A 20,348-nucleotide genomic window follows, 5' to 3' on the forward strand; every position below is an offset into this window, starting at 1 on the left:
GGTAGGTGACATCAGTGGCGCCTGGTTTGAAGGAGGACAGGATTCTATAAAAGTGCTTTTTACTGGAGACTAAAAATAACCTAAATGGGTCAAGCCTTGTGATTCCCCGTCACCAGGGGGAGCCTCAAACTCTGCCCTCTGCCCATGAGTTCATGTGTGACCTGCTGCTTGGGCTGTCACTTTCTGAGAGCCCCAACTCACGTGTTCCCATAGTAACCATGCCAGCAGGGATGGAAGCAATTTTCCAAGGGGTCCAGGGGCCCACAGAGTCCATGAGCTCTGCTCCAGGATGTCCCTTGAGTACCAAAGACCTGGCAATGAGCCGCCCTCCCCTTCCACTGAAGATGCCAGAAAACGCAATGGGCCTGAACTGCAACTAGGAGAATGAGGCTTAACATTGGGAAGAATGGGGTGATGGACAGTCACAGCCACAAAAACAACTTGGGTCTTTTGCCACGATTGTTAAGGACACCAGAAAATATTCGTAATACAATGGTAAGTGAAAGAAGAAAAAGAAAAAAAAAAACTCAGGAAACTGATTGGAGGTATTGATTCCAACTATGGAAAATGCTTTATCTTGGGAAATCACCAAATATGAAGAATACGGAATGAGGTGTCATATCTTCCTTCTACTTTATCCTTTAGGACCACATACTACTTTTATGATAATAAAAATTAAATAAATAAAAAGACAACTCTGGTTCCGGACGGTGTGTGTGAAATTCCGTGGGGCAGCTTGGCTTTATGTGGGCAGCTGGTCACATTCCTGGTGGCACCTCCCCCAACACACCTCCCTTGGGATTCCTGAGGAAGAGACTGACTTCTTTTCCTTAATTGAAAAGTAACACATGAACAGAGTAAAAGGTCAACCAGCACAATGCAAAATAAGTTTTCCTGCCAGCACAGAGCCCCCTCCCCCCCCCCGCCCCTTGCCCGGGGAACAGCATCTTGTGAATTCCTGCAAAACTTTCTACACATATGCAAGCATATTTTTGCAAGACCTCTTTTCTTTTTACCCTGTTGTATACCTTGCTCTTTTCACTTAATGTTTCATGAACATTTCATGGAGCTTTTTTTGTATCTACCACATCCTGTTTAAAGCCAGCATACTATTCCTACAGCCAGCACAGTGCATTGTACCAGTCACCTGTTGACCAGACACTTAGATTGTTAACAGTATTTGCTATCACAAACCATGTGACAACCTGCACACTGGCCATTCATCTTTGGGCTCTGTGCAGTCAGGTATCTGCAAGATACATACCCTAAAATTAAGAGCAACTTTAGGGTAAGCGTCTGGTAAGTATCTTGAGTTTCTGGCAGGTGTTCTGGGTGACTTCATCAGGTCAAAAGGTCAGATTCCATCCAGGCTGAGAGGTGCCTAAATCATACCTCCATAATGGCCTCCTGGCTCCATTTTTTTTTTTTTTTCACACACACACACACACACACACACACACACTGTATTTTATTTTTATAAGAGATAAATAAACTGACACCAAGCATTGTAAATGGGTGACCACAACAAAAGCAACAATGATTGCAATTACCAAACACGAAACACACTCATATACTATGTCATAATGTTGACATTCAGTCCAGCAATCCTCCACTGTAACAGCTCCTTTACTTTGCAGTGAACATTGATTTGTATATTTTTTGCCTCTGAGTCCTTGTGGGATTTTCTTTTTTTATTCAAGCAGAAAGTCACAAAAATTATAATCCTCCTCACCAGTTCACTCAGTCCCATGTGATTAATTCTTTTTCATCTTGATCTTTTGTGAGCACTTTTATGAATTCATCAGTTTTCTGTTAGAGTTCTGAACTCCATTTTATGTATTTATTTTATTTTATTTTTCTTTTTTGGCCACACCGCTTGCAGGATCTCAATTCCCCAACCAGGGACTGAACCCAGGCCACGGCAGTGAAAGCCTGGAATCCTAACCACTAGGCCACCAGGGAACTCTCCCGGCTCCATTTTAGACAGCTCTCTTAGCAATACTGACTCCATTTTTATTTTCCTTTACAGGCCTCAGAGACCCCATCAGCTTTGCACCTTCCTTGTACCAAGCCTACACCTCGTGTGTAAAGCCAGACAACCAGTAACCAAAGTAACCAAGGTGCCAGAGCAACTGCCACCCCGCCCCCAGGCTCTCTGTCCCCGGGGTCAGATTTGCCAACCACTGGAGACAGCAACTCCAGCCCTCAAACTCAGGTACACCTGCCCCGGCCACCCAGCTGCCACTGACACGTCCTAGAGCACCAGCACCACCCAGGCCCCTGTGCCACCTCAACCTCTGTTCTGGCCCCAGGCACTTCCCAAGCCTGAATCATGACAACCCTCCCTCGGCAGGGACTGTTACCGTGTTTCCTGAACGTGTTCTGCCCACGGCCACTTGCTTTCCGTGGTGATTACGTGTCAGCTCCTTCCCAGCTTCCTGTTATGTTCCTCTTCCTCTCTGCTTCGATAGCCAGCAGTTCTCTTAGCTGATGGGCCCAAACTAAAACCAAAACCACCCTGTTGGTTCCAGCTTTATTCCCATCAGGATCTTCTGCCCCGTGTCCTCATGTGAGCTTCCTCCCCCTGCGTGGCTGCCCCTGGTCTCAGGAAACCCTGGGTGTTCCTGACTATATCCTTGCCCATCGATCAGCTCCTAAAACTGCATGAAAGTCATCTCTGAACAACCTGAACGCCCCACTCCCCCTTCTGCCACCCCACACTGCACCCCCTTCCCTGACTGCTCCAGACTTCCAGGCTGCCGGAAGCACAGGCTTTTTCTGACACTCCTGCTGCATAGCATCCCTCCCGTTGGAGCCCAAGCCCGGAACCTGCACAACTTTGCCTGCTCTTGGGCAGAGCAGTTCCCGTCACACTTGCATTGTTTGCAGGCACCTCTCTTATCCCCTCCTTAATTATCACCTCCTCAAGAATCCACATTTGTCTTATTCATCCCTCAGGGCTGCTGCATCCGGCCCACACTGCCAGGTAGTAGATGTCTTAGTCAGAACGAGCTGCCATAACAAAATAGCACAGACTGCGGGGCTTCAACACTAGACATTTATTTTCTCACAGTTCTGGAGGCTGGAAGCCCAAGCTCAGGAAGCCCAGGTTGGCTGCCTTCTCTCTGTATCCTCACATGGCTTTTCTTCGGTACCTGTATATGGAGAGAAGACAGAGACAGAGAGCAGTATCTCTCTTCCTCTTATAAGGCCAACAAGCCAACAGGATTAGAACCGACCCCATCCTTATGAACTCATTTAATCTTTTTTTGTTAATTGAGGTATACTTGATGTACAATGTTATGTAAGTTTCAGGTGTTACAACATAGTGACTCACAATTTTTAAAGGTTATACTCCATTTATAGTTATTATAAAATATTGGCTCTATTTCCTGTGCTGTACAATATATCATGGTAGCTTATTTATTTTATACACAGTAGTTTATACCTTTTAATCCTCTACCCCTATCTTGCCCCTTCCTCCTTCCCTCTCCCCACTGGTAACCACTAGTTTGTTCTCTATATCTGTGAGTCTGCTTCTTTTTTGTTTTATTCACTAGTTTGTTGGATTTATTAGATTCCACATACAGGTGATATCATACAGTATTTGTCTTTCTCTGTCTGACTTATTTTACTAAGCATAATACCCTCCAAATCTATCCATATTTTTGCAAAAAGCAAAATTTTATTCTTTTTTTTATGGTTGAGTAGTATTCCATTGTATACATATATACTACATCTTCTTTACCCATTCATCTGTTGGTGGACACTTAGGCTGCTTCCATATCTTGGCAATTGTAAATAATGCTACTATGAACATTGGGGTGCATGTATCTTTTCGAATTAGTGGGTTTTTTTGGATATATACCCGGGGTGGAATTGCAAACTCATTTAATCTTAATCACCTCCTAAAACCCCCATTTTGAAATACAGTCACATTGGGGGTCAGGGTCTCAACATATGAATTTGGAGGGGAAACAGTTCAGTCCATAGCAGTACCCACTAAATATTTGCTGAATTATAACAGTAGTCAGTGAATATCTTTCTACCAGCGACCACGTGTAAGACACTGTGCTAAGCTCTCCGCATGAACTGCCTCGTTCATTCCTTGTGATACCCCATAAGGGAGGTGCTATCATTATCGCCGTTTTACTCATAGAGAAACTGAGAACAAGAGAGGTGAAGTAATCCACCTGCAAGTTAGTGGCAGATCGGAGATTCTATCTCATGTTTGCTTAATCTCATAACCACTGTGCATGCTCCACACTTTGGTTTAGGTGAGCCCTGAATTCTGTGCTGGACTCTGAAATTCTTAGGACAGAGCCTTTGCACCATTCACCTAAAATCCTCCCCAGCATCCTCTCTGGAAGCCCCTTGGGCCCTCATCGCAACAGTTACCCAGACCACTGTTGGAAGAAGCACAGATGCAGGAGTAGCTGGGTTCCAGGACTGAGGTGATGGTCCCCTGCATAAAGTTTCAGATGACCATTTTAAGGGTCCTTGGAGACGTGTGTGGGCTGTAGAATCAGAACAGGTTCCTGGTAGAATAGAACCTGGTGGAGTAGTCTCACCCAATCCACTAGGCTTTTTTTGTGAACTCAAATGTCACCTGCTGACCACCTGGTAGAGGTATGGTTGAGGGGGCCTTGGCCGGTTATCAAACCATCAAACTGCACATCCCTTCCCACCTGAAGGTACTTGTTCTCATTGTAACTGTGACCTATTTGATGTCCCCAATCTACAGTTCCAAGTCCTGGTTTGCAAAGGATTTCCAGGTGCATCTTCCTAAAACCTCGCTTTGGTCTCACCACTCCCCTACTGAGAATCTTCGAACAGCTCTTACTGCCTACAGGACAAAGTCCAAAATCCTTTTCTTTCAAAGACTCTCTAATCTGGCCACTACCTCCTTCTCTCCTTATTTCCCATCCCACTCCTGGGGACCTGGCAAGAGTCCTCCTTACTCCATGTATGGATTGGCATCTACTCCCACATCTGCACATTATAGCTGCAGAGCTTGAAACGTATGTAACCTGAACCTTGACCTCTGGACCTAGCTCCACCCTTCAGACCAAGATCTCCTTCCCTTCCATCTCTCATAAGCCCCAGTCCTTGCCCCGACCCCGCCTTTTACCCTCCCCACGTCCACACAGTTAGCCTCTATCACATCCTAGACTCCTCTCCTCGGGGCTTTCAGTCTCCCCATCACCCCGCTCCTCCTGCCACACCTCCCTGAAAACCTCCAGGCAGACTCCCTCTTGATGGGTCGGCCGATCCTCAGCAGAGAATTCCCCCTCCAGGACAAACCCACAGCTCCCACCCAGCATGGCAGCCAGGGCCTTCCAGACATGGCTTCTGCCTTTTCTGTTGGCTGCCCTACCAAAGGCTGCATTTTTCCAGTTGACCTTGCTTTCCTACCTCACCTCTCCACACTCTTCAGAGCAGCTCATTAAAAAACCCTCATTTTTCTGCCCCCAAACAGTAGATGGGTCTCCCAGGCCACCTTCGAATGTATTCATGTCTGCCTCTAGCCCCAACGTCCTCCTGTACTTCTCCAGGGTTCCCTTGTCACCCGCTGGGACAGCTCCCAAAGCCACCCTGACCCTCCTGGATTTTCTTCTCTCCCCTTGTCTCATTCCTCCCCTTGCCTCTATAAGCAAGCTTAACATTCTTCCATCTTAAAAAAGCCACAGTCTTCCCTGCCAACGGTTCTCAGCCTTGACTGTGTATTTGAAATTGGCCCACCCCAGGCCAATTAAATAGAAATCTCTGTGCTGGGGTGCAGACATCCCCTGCAGACATCCCCTACTCCCACAGGCAGCTAAGACTGAGAACCAGGCACCCACCCGCCTCCTCCTTGCCTGCGTATCACCCTGTCTCTTTGCCTTAACTGATGACTTTTTGGAATAAACTGCCCTCCCTCACTGCCACATTGTCACCACCTCCCATCGAAACCTTCTCATCCGGATCTTCAGGGACTTCCTCCTCTCAAGTCCTCGCCACAGCATGTGACCCTGCAGGCCTCTCCCGCCTCCCTACAATTCTTCTTGTTGCTCCTCCAGTTTTCCATCTTCCTCTCTGACCGTCCCGTCTCATTCCCACCCTCTAATATACTGGCATTTCCCCGGCTTGTGTTCTCGAACTTCTCTGTGTCTATCCCACGCTCTCAGGACATTTTCCTCACTTACGGCTTCCAAAACTGCATTTCCCACCCTGACCTCCTTCCTGAGCTCCCGTCCACACTTCCTGCTGCCTCCGTGCATATCCAATAGACACGTAAGCCCCACCTCATCTGGATTTTCCATCTTTACACCAAAAACCTGTTCTTCCACATGCATCGCTTTATCTATGTAGATTACTGTCACCAAACCGCCCAGTCTCCCAAGCCAGAATCCAAGTGGCATCTTCATCCCCACCCACATCTGATGGATCACTGAGCCATAGAACCCTCTGGAATCCACTCCCTTCGATGCAGCCCCACCTGTGCTGGTTTCATTCCACTCTTGCACGATTTGTCCCCTGGACTTTTTAAGAGAGACTTCACCAGCCCATCCTCCCTCAGGTTCCTTCCCACCCACCCCTACCTGTCGTTCTGTCCTCTGCCTTTCTACCAGGGCTCTCTCTCTAAAATGCAAATCTGAGTCTACCATTCCTCCAGGTGAAATCCCCCGATACCTTTCCTCTAATGTTGGATGAAATGCAAGCTCCCTGGCAGGTCACACCAAGTCCTTCAAGGTCCCCGGCTCGCCCACCTTTCCTGGTCTTTTTCATCCTCTCCCGCACTCACTCCAGCTCTGCTGTGACCACATCAGGACCTCTGGTGTGTCCATTCATTCCTTCACTCATTCACTTAACAGATATTGACTGAGAGCCTGCCATGTGCCCAGACACTGCCCCAGACCCCAGGGCACAAACCCTCTGCCTTCTTGGAGTTTACACCCTACGCTGGGACTTGCCCGGTGCTGTGACACATCCACAGTCTAACTCCTTCCCAGCCAGGCAGGAAAATGACAGACTCAGGAACCTGACCTCCTGGCTAGGCCACTTACCAGCTTGTACAATCATGGTTAAGTAGCTTAATTCCTCTCTGCCTCAGTTTCTTCCTCTGTCAAATGGGGGTGATAACAGTGACCTGCCTCACAGGATTAAATGAGGGAATGCCTGCAAAGGGCTTGGAATAAGGCCTGCTGCACAGTCAGGCCTCAACAGACATTCACTTTTGTTTTATACCCTCAGCTCAGTGCCTGACACACAATGAGTACGTAATACACGCTTTCTTGTTGGATTAAAGAAGAAAAACATATATTTAGCACATTGAAAGTTAGGTTCTCACTGAAAACCAGTGGCCCTGACGTTACAAAACCACACTCAGAATGTCACTGAAAGATCTAGAAAGAAGAAAGATGCTTCCCACGTGGGAGGAATGTGATTCAGGTGACAAAGGCTAGCTGAGCGCCCTCCGACCCAGAGCTTCCTTGGGCAGAAGGGAGGGCTTGATGGCTCAACCAATGGCCCTTAAGGAGTGAGGGAAAAGGAAAGGAGGTGACAGTGGTCAGGTTGCCACCTTCTTTTGCTGGGACCCTTGAACTTCTAGTCCAAGACAGGGGTCATGGTGGGGATACCCACAGGGGCCTGATACAGTCCAGGCGAGGACTGTGTGAATCTGAGCCAGTCACTGCCTCCTCAGGCCTCTGTTCTGATCTCGTCAGATGAACAAAGTTCAAACAGGTAATATTCAAGGCCCTTCTGAACTCTGCGATTCTAGAACTTTCTATATGTGTGCCTACCTCTGGTCTTTAACCAGATTATAAACCACACCAGGGAGAAAACAAGGACCGTGATTTATGAATTAAAGAACAAATGCATGACTTAATCATTTTTTCTGGGAGCTCAGCTGTGTAAACGTATAAAAGAAGAAAGCCATTTCAGGGCATTTTAAGCTCATAGCGGGGAGTTGTGCTTTCCATTTACAAACTACACGTTTCAAGAGGATTCAACTATTCATCTTTGACTCCGTAATTCCTTTCAGGGGATTCAGTTTACAGAAATAACCACAGATAAGGACTAAGGCGTACTCACAAAGGTATTCATCTCAGTGTATTTAAAACAGGAAAAATGTAAGTAACTTCAATTTCTTATATTCAAGTAATGGTTAAATAATTTGTGGTATGTCTCTCTGATGTATTATCTTTTGAGAGAAAATGATATGGAGGAGATGAGTATGGTATAACGTCAAGTGGGGATAAAAAGCATGACTGATTTTTCAGCATAAATCTTAGTTTGGGGAAAAAAAGAAAAGTTCACAGATAAAAGACCAGAAGAAAACGTGCTTCTGGTTAGCGGGATTATGGGTGGTTTTTTCTTGCTTCTTTGTACTTCCAAATGTTTGGCATCTATTACTTTGAAACCCTCCCCAAAAACAGTCCAAAAATGGAATTTGAAAAAGTAACACCTTGCCAAAAGTACAGCCAGCTTTCTCACCTCTTCTTGGAGCAGCGTGATTTAAGTATCACATTTAAATGCTGGATTCCTTCCTTTCATCTTCTCGTGGTGGGGATGAGACACAGGTGGCAGTGTGGCCCCAAGCACTGAATTCTCACGATGCAGCCCAGGGGCCTTTGAGCGCTGAGCTCTCCAGCTCCTCCTGGCTCTGCATGAATCGCTGCTTTCTCAGGCTGGCAAGTCCGCAGACCGGGGCTACATCCCAGCTCCATCTCCTGCCTGCTCTGGTGAGACGATGAGGGAATGCCGGGGAGGGCGGCATGGTGCCCAGGGGCTGAGGACACAGGCTTCGGAGACAGGCCAAACAGAACTCCACGCCCCAGAACCCGCACGCACAAACCCCTTTGAACTTCTTGGATGTTCAGGAAGAGATGATGGAGACAATTCAGAACAGATGTGGGAACATTGGTCTGGGCTCAGAAAACCCAGTTGCTCTGCTGGCCTGGCTTCTAAGCGGCTGTGTGGTCTTGAGGAAGTCAACATGAAGAGCTGGTCCCTGGGGGAGGAGAGGATAGGAGAGAAACTCTGAGTCAGTGTCTGCATACGAGTGCATGTGTGTGTGCACATGTGTGTGTGCATGTGTGCATGTGTGTGTGGCTTTGGCATGATTAAAACTCTTGGGGGAGAGGCAGACTCTGCCATGACTGTGATGGACCACACCAAAGACAACTCTTGTGGCTTTTTCACTTTGGGTCTTGACAAATTTCAGACAGTGTCCGCTGTCATGAGACAGGCTGTCCAGTGGTTGACCTGTCCTATGATCTTCCTGCACTTGGCACGTACATTTGTAAAAAGGACAAAAGCAGGCGTTGGACTTGCCAAGAGCGGAGGGCGGCGGCCTCCGGATGGAGGGCCTGTGCACACAAAGGCTGCAGAAACTCTCTGTGCAGCTTCATGACTTTAGAATCTTGTAAAAATTCATTGGCAGCCTTTCTGTTAGGTTATACTAATTAGCAACGTATATTTAAGCTACGGAATGGCTGAGGAGGGACCAGACTCACCTGCCAAGGGCCCATAGATGTTGTGGTTCGGCGCAAGGATTTGTGAAAGAGGAAGGGGGTTTGTTGAGCCAGGGTCAGGGGTGGACCACGGCTAACAGGGGAGGGCACAGCTGTAAGACCTCAGCAGAAAACGAGTGGGCTGCAAACCACTGGCACCAAGGGAAGGTTCATTGAGACCCCATGGACTTTACTCCAGGCCCAAAGAACAGCCTCTTCTCATTGTTTTGACCAAGTTAGACAGGTGTGCCCAGCCGTACCTTCTCCTCTGCAGGCAGAGAGAAAGCCTGGGCAACGAGGAACTTTGCCAACCTCTCACTTCACCACCATCGTCTGGAGTCCAGGCCTTAAATCCCACCAGCGCCACCTGTGTCAGTGAGACCACCAGGGTAGCAAAGAAGGTCTTGCAGAGCTGAGAGGAGCTTCCTGCATCTTAAATAAAGTACTGAGCAGTCTGGGCTCTATACCAGGGTTTCTCCAAGTTCTCAAACTTTTGCACGCATTGGAATCAGCAGAGGGCTTGTTAAAACCCAGCTTGCTGGGCCCTGCCCCCAGGGTTTCAGATTCAGAAGGTCTGGCAGATTCAGCAGGACCTAAGAGTTTGCATTTCTCACAACTCCACAGGTGATGTTACTGCTCTGGGGCCCATGCTGTGGGAGCCTCTGCTCTGTGGGGCAGCAGGAAACCCATGAAGTGGACCCCAAAGGCAACCCCAGGGAAAGGCCAGAGACTAAGTTCCCGGGGGCTGGCAGCCAGCTGGACGCTGGTGAGGCCCTGTGTCCACAGCTGTGGCTCCTTGAAGTGTGTTGTTGTTTCTCCTGGGCTTCCCCTCAAGTGTCACCTCCTGTCATTCCTGACCATACCACTAACCTGTACAGAGTTGCATTTCCCTCTAAGTTGCTTATGTGTCTGTCATCCACTTTATCCCACGACATCCAAGTTTCTTGGGGACAGTGACTCTGTCTTGTCACCATTGAATCCCCAGCTCCCCGAACAACATCTGGCCCACGGGTGACACAATACCCCATTGTGTATCAGCGGCCTTAGCCATCCCAGGGAAACAAACTGAACTCTTGGCACCTGGAGCAGGTGGTATGGGAAAGGTGGCCTTGGCCATGTCGCTGACCCTGCTCTGCTCCTGGGTCCTTAGCAGACGGGTTCTGCAAAGTCTCAGCAATGTGTGTGGCCATAGGAGAGGCCATAGCATGTAGCTCTCAATTCTCCACTGTCATTTCCCGTGAGCCTTCAGGCGTCTGGACAGTACAAAGAGGCAAATAAATGGGGACGTGATGGAAATGATGACCCTGTCCTGGGGGTTCTTAATAGTGACAGGAGCTTTGACTCCTTGGCGCTGATCGTGTTTCTGAGCTCTGGTCTCTGGACGGCAAGGTGTCTGGTGGCCTCCTCCCCCTTTGAGGAGGTCCCTGGTCCTCAGGAATCCTGCCCCTATTAGAGAGGCAGGGGCTGTAGAGATGGCCCAGGATGCAGTCGGACTCCACGGACCCTTCACGTGGGGCTAGTTGCTGGAGGATGGCTGCTATTCCACCATGAATAAAAGGAGCCGGATGGGGCAGAGGGTTCTTAGGACACTGGTGAGCTTGGCCTTGCTTTCAATAGGCCATGAAGGCCTGAGCGCTACCCTCCTGCCCACAGAGAGTAACTCTTGGGACATGGCCCAGGTTGCTGTGGGCTGAGTGGCCGGAGTGGAAGGTGGCCATGGTGACATAGTCTATCTACCCTCTCCTGGGGGTTTGGAGGATGGAGTCCTTGCCAGATCATGAAGATCCTGGGATGGATGGGGGATTCTGCAATCTCGGGAAAGGCTGTGACAACAGGGGTGATAGATGTCAAAACTCCTCTGTCTCTTCCCTTGAGCCATCAGACGTCAGGATTGACCAAAGAGAGGAATTGAATGAAGACATGACAGAAATGATCCCCTTTCTAGCTTCTCTTTTGCTGTATATTTTTTGGCCACTGCAACCTTGAGGTGTCCTGGCATGTGTTGTCTCTCAGAGCTGAGCACAGAAGCACCCCCTTCTCAGTTGCTGAGGCAAGAAGAGCAGGGTTGTACTGGTTTTTTATTGTCACTGTAACAAAACCCGCCCCCCACTTGGTGGCTTAAAACCACACTCATTCTCCTCTAGTTCTGAAGGCCACAAGTCTAAAATCACTTTCCCTGGGCTAACGTCAAGTTATGAGCAGGGCCACGTCCCCTCCAGAGTCCTTCCTTGCTTTTCCGGTCCCCAGAGCTGCATTGCTGTGTTCCTTGGCTTGTGGCTTCTTTCATCTTCGAAGCCAGCAGTGTAGCGCTTTGTTTCAGTGTCACGTCCTCACTGTCTGTAGTCAACTCTCCCCCTGCCTCCCTGTGCTATGGACGTGTGATCACACCTATGTCCCACCCGGCTCACTCAGGATGGTCTCCCCACCTCAAGATCCCCAACTTAATCCCGTCTGCAAAGTCCCTTTTCTTTTCACTCTCGACAGTGTCTTCTGATGAGCAGGTCAGCTCAGCTTTAACCTAATTAACTGTTGCTTTTTGTGTTTTTTCATTCAAATCAGAAGACTTTGGCATTCATGTGCATTTAGAACTAGAAGGAGCTTTAGAGATTATTTGTGCCAGTGCTTTTTTTTTTCAAATAAATTTATTTATTTTGGGCCGCATTGGGTCTTCATTGCTGCATGTGTGCTTTCTATAGTTGTGGTGAGCGGGGGCTGCTCTTCATCGTGGTGCATGGGCTTCTCATTGCAGTGGCTTCTCTTGGTGCGGAGCACGGACTCTAAGCATGCGGGCTTCAGTAGTCGTGGTACGCAGGATCAGTAGTTGTGGCCTACGGACTCCAGAGCGTGGGCTCAGTAGTTGTGGTGTACAGGCTTAGTTGCTCCGCATGTGCCAATGCTTCTTGATCTTTATGTTCACTGGAATAACCTGAGGAGCTTTTGAAAAAATACCTATGTTTGGGTATCAGCATAATTTAAGAGCTCCCCAGGGAATTTTTAAAAAATTTCAACATCACTGATTTCTGTTCTTTTTTTAAAAATATTTTATTTATTTATTTATTTTCCTTTTTTTTTTTTTTTTTGTTTTTGTTTTTGTGTGCATCGTGTCTTAGTTGTGGCACACGGGATCTTTCACTGAGGCACGTGGGCTTCTCCCTAGTTGTGGCCTGCAGGTTTTTCTCTCTCTAGTTGTGGCCCATGGGTCCCTGAGTGCGTGGGCTCAGTAGTTGCAGCATGCGGGCTCTCTTGTTGAGACGCACGAGCTCAATTGTTCTGGCGTGCAGGCTTAGTTGCCCCCCAGCATGTGGGATCTTAGTTTCCTGACCAGGGATCGAACACGCGTCCCCTGCATTGGAAGGAGGATTCCTTCCCACCGGACCACCAGGGAAGTCCCTCCCTAGGGAATTCTAATAAGCAGTTGGATTTGAGGCCCACTGACCTCTGTGAAAGGAGAGAGTTTAAGAGAGTGATGCTTTGCTTGGCAGTAGCTAGATGCCTTATCTGATTCCTGCTTCATCTCAAGACCTTAACAGATGATTGACTCTTCCAGGATAATCAACAGAGGTCAACCCTGGCACAATTTTTAGTGGGTCTTTCTCTCTTAACCTCTGGTGTGCCTGGTACAGTCCTGGTTAATGCCCATTGTCTTGCTATAACTATTAATAGCATCATCCTTTCACTCTCAAAAGTGTCCCAGTTGGGATACTACACTATAGGGCTGCCCACCACCCCCCAAACTTCTTGAGGGTGCCCTGCCCCTGGTTTGCAAGCCCTCTCCTCACTCTCCTAATTTGGCCTCAGCCCCCCACTTAACAGCTCCCTTTGTAGGGTTTGGAAGCCACCAGGAGGGCATCCCCCAAACAGAGGGGCCTAACTTTCCATCCCAGCAATGACCGGGCTCTAATTCCTCATCCTTACAGCTGGATTTCTTAAAATCCTACACAATGAAGCAGCACTAGGAGGCCAGTGCGGGAACCACACCCAGAACTAAAGCTACATCTCCAGCTCCCCACACTGCGAACAATCCATCTAACCACTGCCTGGCCTCATGGAGACACGGCTCGGCCATAAGAACCCACAGCCGCTGTCATTGATCCCCCGTCATCAAACCGTTAGACTGCTCTCATCAATAAAAGAGCTGATTAGAGGAGCTCTGATGGGGGCGGAGCGCAAGTCCACTCTACCACAAGGACAAGGAACAAAGGCCCCTGAAGACCCCGGAGGTCAGACAAGAGTCAGCCTCCTCCACACAGGAGGGGCCGTGTCTCAGGTTGTCACCTCAGGACAACCTGGAAGTAGCCTTCTCCCGCTCTTTCTCCACGGCAAGGACTATACAACCCAGAACCCCCTCCCCTCTTAGCCTCCACATGGTGACATACATGTCACCCCAAAGACTGAGTGCCCCAGAGCAGCTCTGCGCCACAAGCACACATCCAACAGCCCACCCCATCCGTCCCTCTCCATTCTTCTGAATTACCTGATTCATTGGAATTTCGCTCCTACCTTTAGCCGCATCACCTATAGAAGAATAACTTACGATGACTGTAGTGGGTAGAGTGGTGGCCCCCAAAGGTATATCCATGTCCTAACCCCAGAGCCTGTGAATGTGACATAATTTGGAAAGGAGTCTTTGCTGATGTAATTAAGTGAAGGATTATCCTAGATCACCCTGGATTATCCAGGTGGGCACTAAATCCAATGACAAGTGTCCTTAAAAGATACAGAAGAGAAAGCAGGGAGGGAGGAAGAGAAAGCCATGAGAAGACGGAGGCAGACATGAAAGTGATGCAGCCACGAGCCAAGGGAGGCCTGGGGCCACCAGAATCTGGAAGAGGCCAGGAAGCACTCTCCCCTAGAGCCTTGGGAGGGAGCACAGTCCTTTGAACACCTTGATTTTGGACTTCTAGCCTCCAGAACTGTGAGAGAGTAAATTTCTGTTGTTTTAAGCCACTAAATGGGTGGCACTTTGTTACAGCAGCCCTGGGAAACTAACACAACAACCTGAGCCAGCTTACTTTTCCTAGACTCTGCCTTACCTCCCTGCAGTGCTGTTGCCCATGCTACCTGCTCTAAAGCATTGAGGACACGCACAGAGACATGGACAGACAGACACACACGCACACAAACATACGCGCACACACACAGACATACACACACACACAGACATATGCACACACACACAAACATACGCACACAGACATACGCACACGCACACAGACATATGCACACACACAAATATATGCACACGCACACAAACGTACGCACATGCACACAGACATATGCGCACACACACACAAACATACGCACACAGACATACGCACACACACACAAACATACGCACACGCACACAAACGTACGCACACACACACAAACATACGCCCACGCACACAGACGTACGCGCACACACACACAAACGTACGCACACGCACACAAACGTACGCACACGCACAAATGTACGCACACGCACACAGACATACGCACACGCACACAGACACACACACAAACACACGCACACGCACACAGACACACACACACAGACATACGCACACGCACAAACATACGCACACGCACACAAACGTACGCACACGCACAAATGTACGCACACGCACACAGACATACGCACACGCACAAACGTACACACAGACATACGCACACGCACACAGACATACACACAAACATACACACACGCACACAGACATACGCACACGCACACAGACATACGCACACACACACAAACATACGCACACACACAAATATACGCACACACACACAAACATATGCACACATCTTTGCTAATTTACAGCTTTGTCCCAGCCTTTGCCCAGGAACCCGATGAGCATTTGCTAAGAGGAAACGGGCGGGACTAGATAATTTATCAAGACCTGCAGAAAACCTGGGCTGCGGGGAGAAGGCAGGCTGAACCAAGGGGCTCCAGGAGGCCAGGTTCCTTCAGTTTCTGGGCTGCAAATAGAATCCTCTGGGAAGGCTGAGACAGCGCAGGCAGAAAGGAGCCCAGAGACAGACTCGCACTTGCACACCTTCGACAAAGGGAACAGACAGGCAGCCTCCCAGGTCCAGAGGGCACAGGGAAGAAGGAAACGGCCAGCCTCTCAGTGGGGAGAGCCCTCCTGGGCAGTACACAGAGGGCTCCCTGCAGCAAAACTTCAGCTGAGAAGGCCTGTTTCAGGGTGAACATGACGAAGACGATCTCCTCGTAATCATCCGGTTCGTACAGACACCCAAACTGCGGTGACCCATTGGGGCCGGCGCCCATTCTCAGGAGGTCTGAGTAAGCGCAGCTGCCCGGGGCCAGCAGGGGGGTTCCGACCAGGCCTAGGGCGCGGGGGGCTGTCAATTGAGGTACACGCCCAGGTTGGCTCTCCCCCGTGGGTCAGTCGGGTGCGTGTAGAGCAGTCACCGGTCTGGGGATTCTGATCCTGCACGGGGGCTGGGGAAGCCAATGATGCTCCCTTGGCAGCCGTGGGGAGGCTCCACGCGCTTCTGCACTGGCTGGGTCTCCCCGAAATCGAGCCCGTCGTTGGCACTCTGGACCTGGACCCTGGCTCGGAGGGGGCTTCTCGCGTTCAGGTACACAACCCTCCGTTTTGCATCCCCAACTTGGGCCACCTGGCACCCCAGGGTGTCCCAGGACACGAATTTCCCGTGGTCATGGCTGACCAGGCAGAAGGCGGAAGGGGTAGGCGCCTGCAGGGAGGGACGGGTGCAGTAAGCGTAGGCTGGCACCACCAGGCTCTGTGTCGGGTTGTGCAACTGCAGACAGTGTCCCGGGCCCACCGCGAAAGTGGCCCCGTCCTTGTGGGCCGGGCCAATGACAGAGTCCGTGAGGTCCCTGACGGGGCTCCAGGACCTCCCGTGGTCGGTGCTGGTGACCTGGCACAGCCGTGTCACGTTGACCCTGGTGTGGAGCTGGTGGTGCTCGGACACCTGCCCAGGGACGGCAATGAAGAAGAGAACGGTCCCTGTCTTCTCGTCGTACAGGGGGCTTGGGTTCATGGAGCGGTGGCCCTCCATCTGGGCTTGGGCCACCGCCTCCTGTGCATGCCACTGCAAGTGAGGAGAGAAGGAGAAGCACAGCTTGGAAACGGCCAGTGACAGTGACAGAGGCTGCACTCTGGGGGGCGGTGTGTCTCATGGGGTTAGGATCAAGGGTCATGGAGGGGAGCCCTTGGTCCAGCGCTCATTCACCCTCACAACACCTCCCAGAGCGGGACCCAGGGCTTCGCCTCACTCCCTCCGAGACAGCCCAACCCTACCCAATCCCACCAACACACATCCAGGGCGCCTATGATGTACTAGATCTCAAGTACAAAGAGGATTCAGGCACCAGCCGTTCGCAGCTCCATCCCAGCTCCTTCAACTTACCAGCTCAGTCCAGCTTCCCATTCTTGAAAAGTAAAGCCCTAGTAATAACTACAGTATTCTGCTGGTGTGATAGAATATGACAATCGCCTCCCACCTTCTATACACCATCCTCTATTAATGTAGCCTAGGAGGGGGCAGCACCATGATGCTAGGACTCACAGTGAGCTTCCATAGTCCCCGGGCGTATGTCATAGATGCTGCAGCTCTGCTGTCTATCCCTATTCATTAATAGCTATCCCGCAGTGAGTGTTTCTCAGGACAGACACCGTGCCAAGAGTCTAATGTCCATAGTCTCATCTAACCCTAACCTCTAGCTCCTGGGGGACAGGTATTACGATCTCCATCTTACATCTATAGAGCGAGAGGCTTAGATAAGGTAGATGAGCTGCCCAAGGCCGTACTTCTGGTAAGTGGTAGAACAAGGACTTTGAACCCAGGTCCATCTGCTTCAAACCCATGCTCTAAACAACTACAAGGACATAATGACCACAAAGTAAAGATAATAATGATATTAAACCCTTCATATGTGAAAAGCCAGCCTTGGGCGTCTTCATCAGAATTACTTGATCTACATGCTGGAACTTCAGGACGCAAGCAATCACCCCAACAACCCACCCCAGGTTAATTTTGCTCAAAGGATCAACTCCCTCCCAGTTATGTGATGCTGAACTAGTCCTCCCTCAGGTTCTCAAGCATGTAGGGAAACCTTTCAAAAATCAGTTTCCCTGACTGACTTGTAATAAAACAGGTGCAGCCAGGCCAGCCGGACTTGTTCAGGGTGAACCCATGTGAGATCTGGGCGATCACTTGGGGATACCTTCTCTGTCCCATCCTTGATGGTTCCCTGGGTCCCTCTGTCCCCCAGACCTCAGCCATCTAAGGATGAGCCGGTCCCCGTATTCGCGGCAGAGCAATCACAGCCACTTCCTGCCTTACCCGGACCTGGTGGGTGGACGCGTCGTAGCTTCCCTTGCGCAGGACAATTAGCTTCGCGTACTCATCCTCCTTGCTTGTCCGCTCTCCTGCAAAGGCCAGCAGGGTCTTCTGCTGAGGCAGGTAGAGCAGAGCGGGGATCCTGTAGGCATGGGCTCCCAACTGGAACACTCTCTCCCTCTGCAGGATGGGGCAGGATGCCATGGGGCTTGAAGGAGGGCACGGGAAGAGATGAGTCCCCTGCAGTCACGTCCTGAGATGGGGCCAGAGCCGCCCTCTGGGGCAGGTGGAGCTCACCTCACAGGTAAGCTGACTGATGCTGGGTGGCCTGTCCTCCTCCCACACAGGGTTCATACCCCTTTATTGCACTCCAAGCCCCTGTTTACCGACCCTCACATGCCTCCCACGGAGTTTGGCAACACCTCTGTCCCTGAGACGTTAGGAGCAGGTATTTGGAAAACAGTGTTTTGTGTTGTATTTTTCTTACAAGTTGACAAACCTCCTTATAACAGATTTGTGATAACCTGCAACTGTTTTTGGCAAACCCATCAATCAAACACCGAGCCCCGGGTGGGGTGGGAGGGCTTGCCGAGTGACATTCTGCCGCTGTCCAACTGTCAGAAAATGACACATGGGAGCTTTTTATAACTCGTGAGCCCTAGAAATTTCTCTTAGAAAAAAAAAAAAAAAAGGGTAGTGGGGGGGAGACCTTGATTCTTAAGGTTCTCCTCCCAGGCTGCCTGAGGCTAAGGCCCAGCTGTGTCCCACGTGTGGGCTCCACCCCTGAGGCAGGGACAGGGCGTTGGGAATGGAACAGGGAGGCCCTGGGTGACAGGGCTCACCCAGACGCAGAGGATCCTCCAGAGCTACAAGGAAATAAAAATGAAAAACAAGCATTTGGCCAAAAAGGGTGGCAAGGGCTGGAGGTAACTTGGTGACCGTGCATGACAGTGGACTCCGTGCTGGGCCACCTGGGTCCCCTTCAGGGGGCTGAAAAGAACTTCCTCCTCCTGGTCATACCCCAGAAAGCACTGTATCTGAAGACTGGCCTGCCCAGAATATAAAGACCCGGTCCCCTTGTCCTAACTCAGATGCTCTGAAGGGTCCCAGCTCCAGGGTTCCCTGTGGGCTCAGCTGAGGCTTCCCAGGGGCCCGCGGCCCAGCTTCTCTGTCTGCCCCTCCCACAGCCCTCCCTTCCTTTGCACAGCACTGACCCTACAAACCACCTGCGTCAGAGCCTGCTTCCTGGGGAGCCCCACCTCCAACGCGAGCTTGGGGAGGGAAAGTAGAAAGCAAGGTGAGCTCTAAGAGTCACACAGCTTCTCTGTACACCCTTTCCAACTGCTTGCCTTTTCCCTCCCATGTACGTATATTATCTGTTAAAAACTTAATTTAACATTTTTGAGAAAGAAATGTAATCTATCAGTATTTTACTCAATCCATTATGAATATTATTGTTTGGACAATGTAAAAATATGTGATTGCCTAAACACGGGTGGAAGAACCAAGTCTTCATGATAAAATCTAGACCGGCAAAGGGCAGTCCAAGAAAACAGGGCTTGGAAGACATAGCAGTGGCTAAGTTGACATTTTGTTATGAAAGATATATTAAAAGTAGAAATAAAAATCAGGGAGAAAGGTGCCGTTCAACAGTGTCCTCTAGAAAATTCATCAAGGGTTTGTTTAAGCTCTTGGGTATTTACCTAGGAGTAGAAATGCTGGGTCATATGGTAATTCTATATTTAACTTTTTTTTTTAACTTTATTTTTTTTTTTAACTTTTTGAGGAGCTACCAGACTGTTTCCACGTCAGCTGCACCGTTTTACATTCCTACAAGCAAGGTATTAAGGCTCTAATCCCCCCACATCCTCATCAAACTGGTTATTGTGTCTTTTTTGGTAATAGCCATGCCAGTGGGCGTGAAGTGGTATCTGACTGCGGTTTTGATTGGCATTTGGTGCAATGATGACTAATGATGTTGGGCATCTTTGCATGGGCTTATTGGCCATTGGAGCTGGACTTTAGCCTGGAGGTAATGGGAAGATTTCAAACTCCTTTAGGCAAGGGAGTGGTGATCTCACTTGATCAGCTTTTGAGGAAGTCTTTCTTTTGGCTTCAGGGTACAAGGGGACAGAAGGTGAGTCTGTTGCAATTTTCCAGGTGAGATAAAATAAAAGCCTGGGTGGAGCAGAGACAGTGACCACTGAAAGAGGAGCTCAGCTCCTAGAGATGGGAAGCAGTAAAATTAATAGGGTTGGAAGGGCAAATTAGGGAGGACTTGAGAATGTCCCCATTTAAAATAGGCTGAATTGATTTCCACAGAGTCTGTGACTGTTTTCTGGATTTCTCTTTTAGACTCTAATCTCCTTCAGGATGGGGAGAAATTTATTCATTCATATTGCAAAAATTTATCATGTTCTTACCTTGTGCATTGCATTGTTCTAGGAACTTGGGGTGCTTTGTGAATAAACATAGATCCCTGGCCTTGTGGAGTTTGTGTTCTAATGGGGAAGGGTGGGGTTACTATTATTGCCCCAA

The 20,348-nt window shown here is 49.6% G+C and overlaps 1 protein-coding gene across 1 annotated transcript; it reads right to left on the reverse strand.

Moving 5' to 3' along the window:
• Nucleotides 1–15,240: 15,240 nt before the first annotated feature.
• On the reverse strand, nt 15,241–18,085 carry NEU2 (neuraminidase 2). The gene is given in 3 exon segments (XM_029225677.1): nt 15,241–15,812; nt 15,815–16,559; nt 17,814–18,085. Coding segments are annotated over 3 exon segments (1,389 nt in total). The 5' UTR covers nt 18,015–18,085; the 3' UTR covers nt 15,241–15,369.
• Nucleotides 18,086–20,348: the final 2,263 nt, after the last annotated feature.

Source organism: Monodon monoceros, unplaced genomic scaffold (assembly GCF_005190385.1).
Source record: "Monodon monoceros isolate NGI ecotype Baffin Bay Population unplaced genomic scaffold, NGI_Narwhal_1 Super_Scaffold_16, whole genome shotgun sequence".
Classification (NCBI taxonomy): Eukaryota; Metazoa; Chordata; class Mammalia; order Artiodactyla; family Monodontidae; genus Monodon; species Monodon monoceros.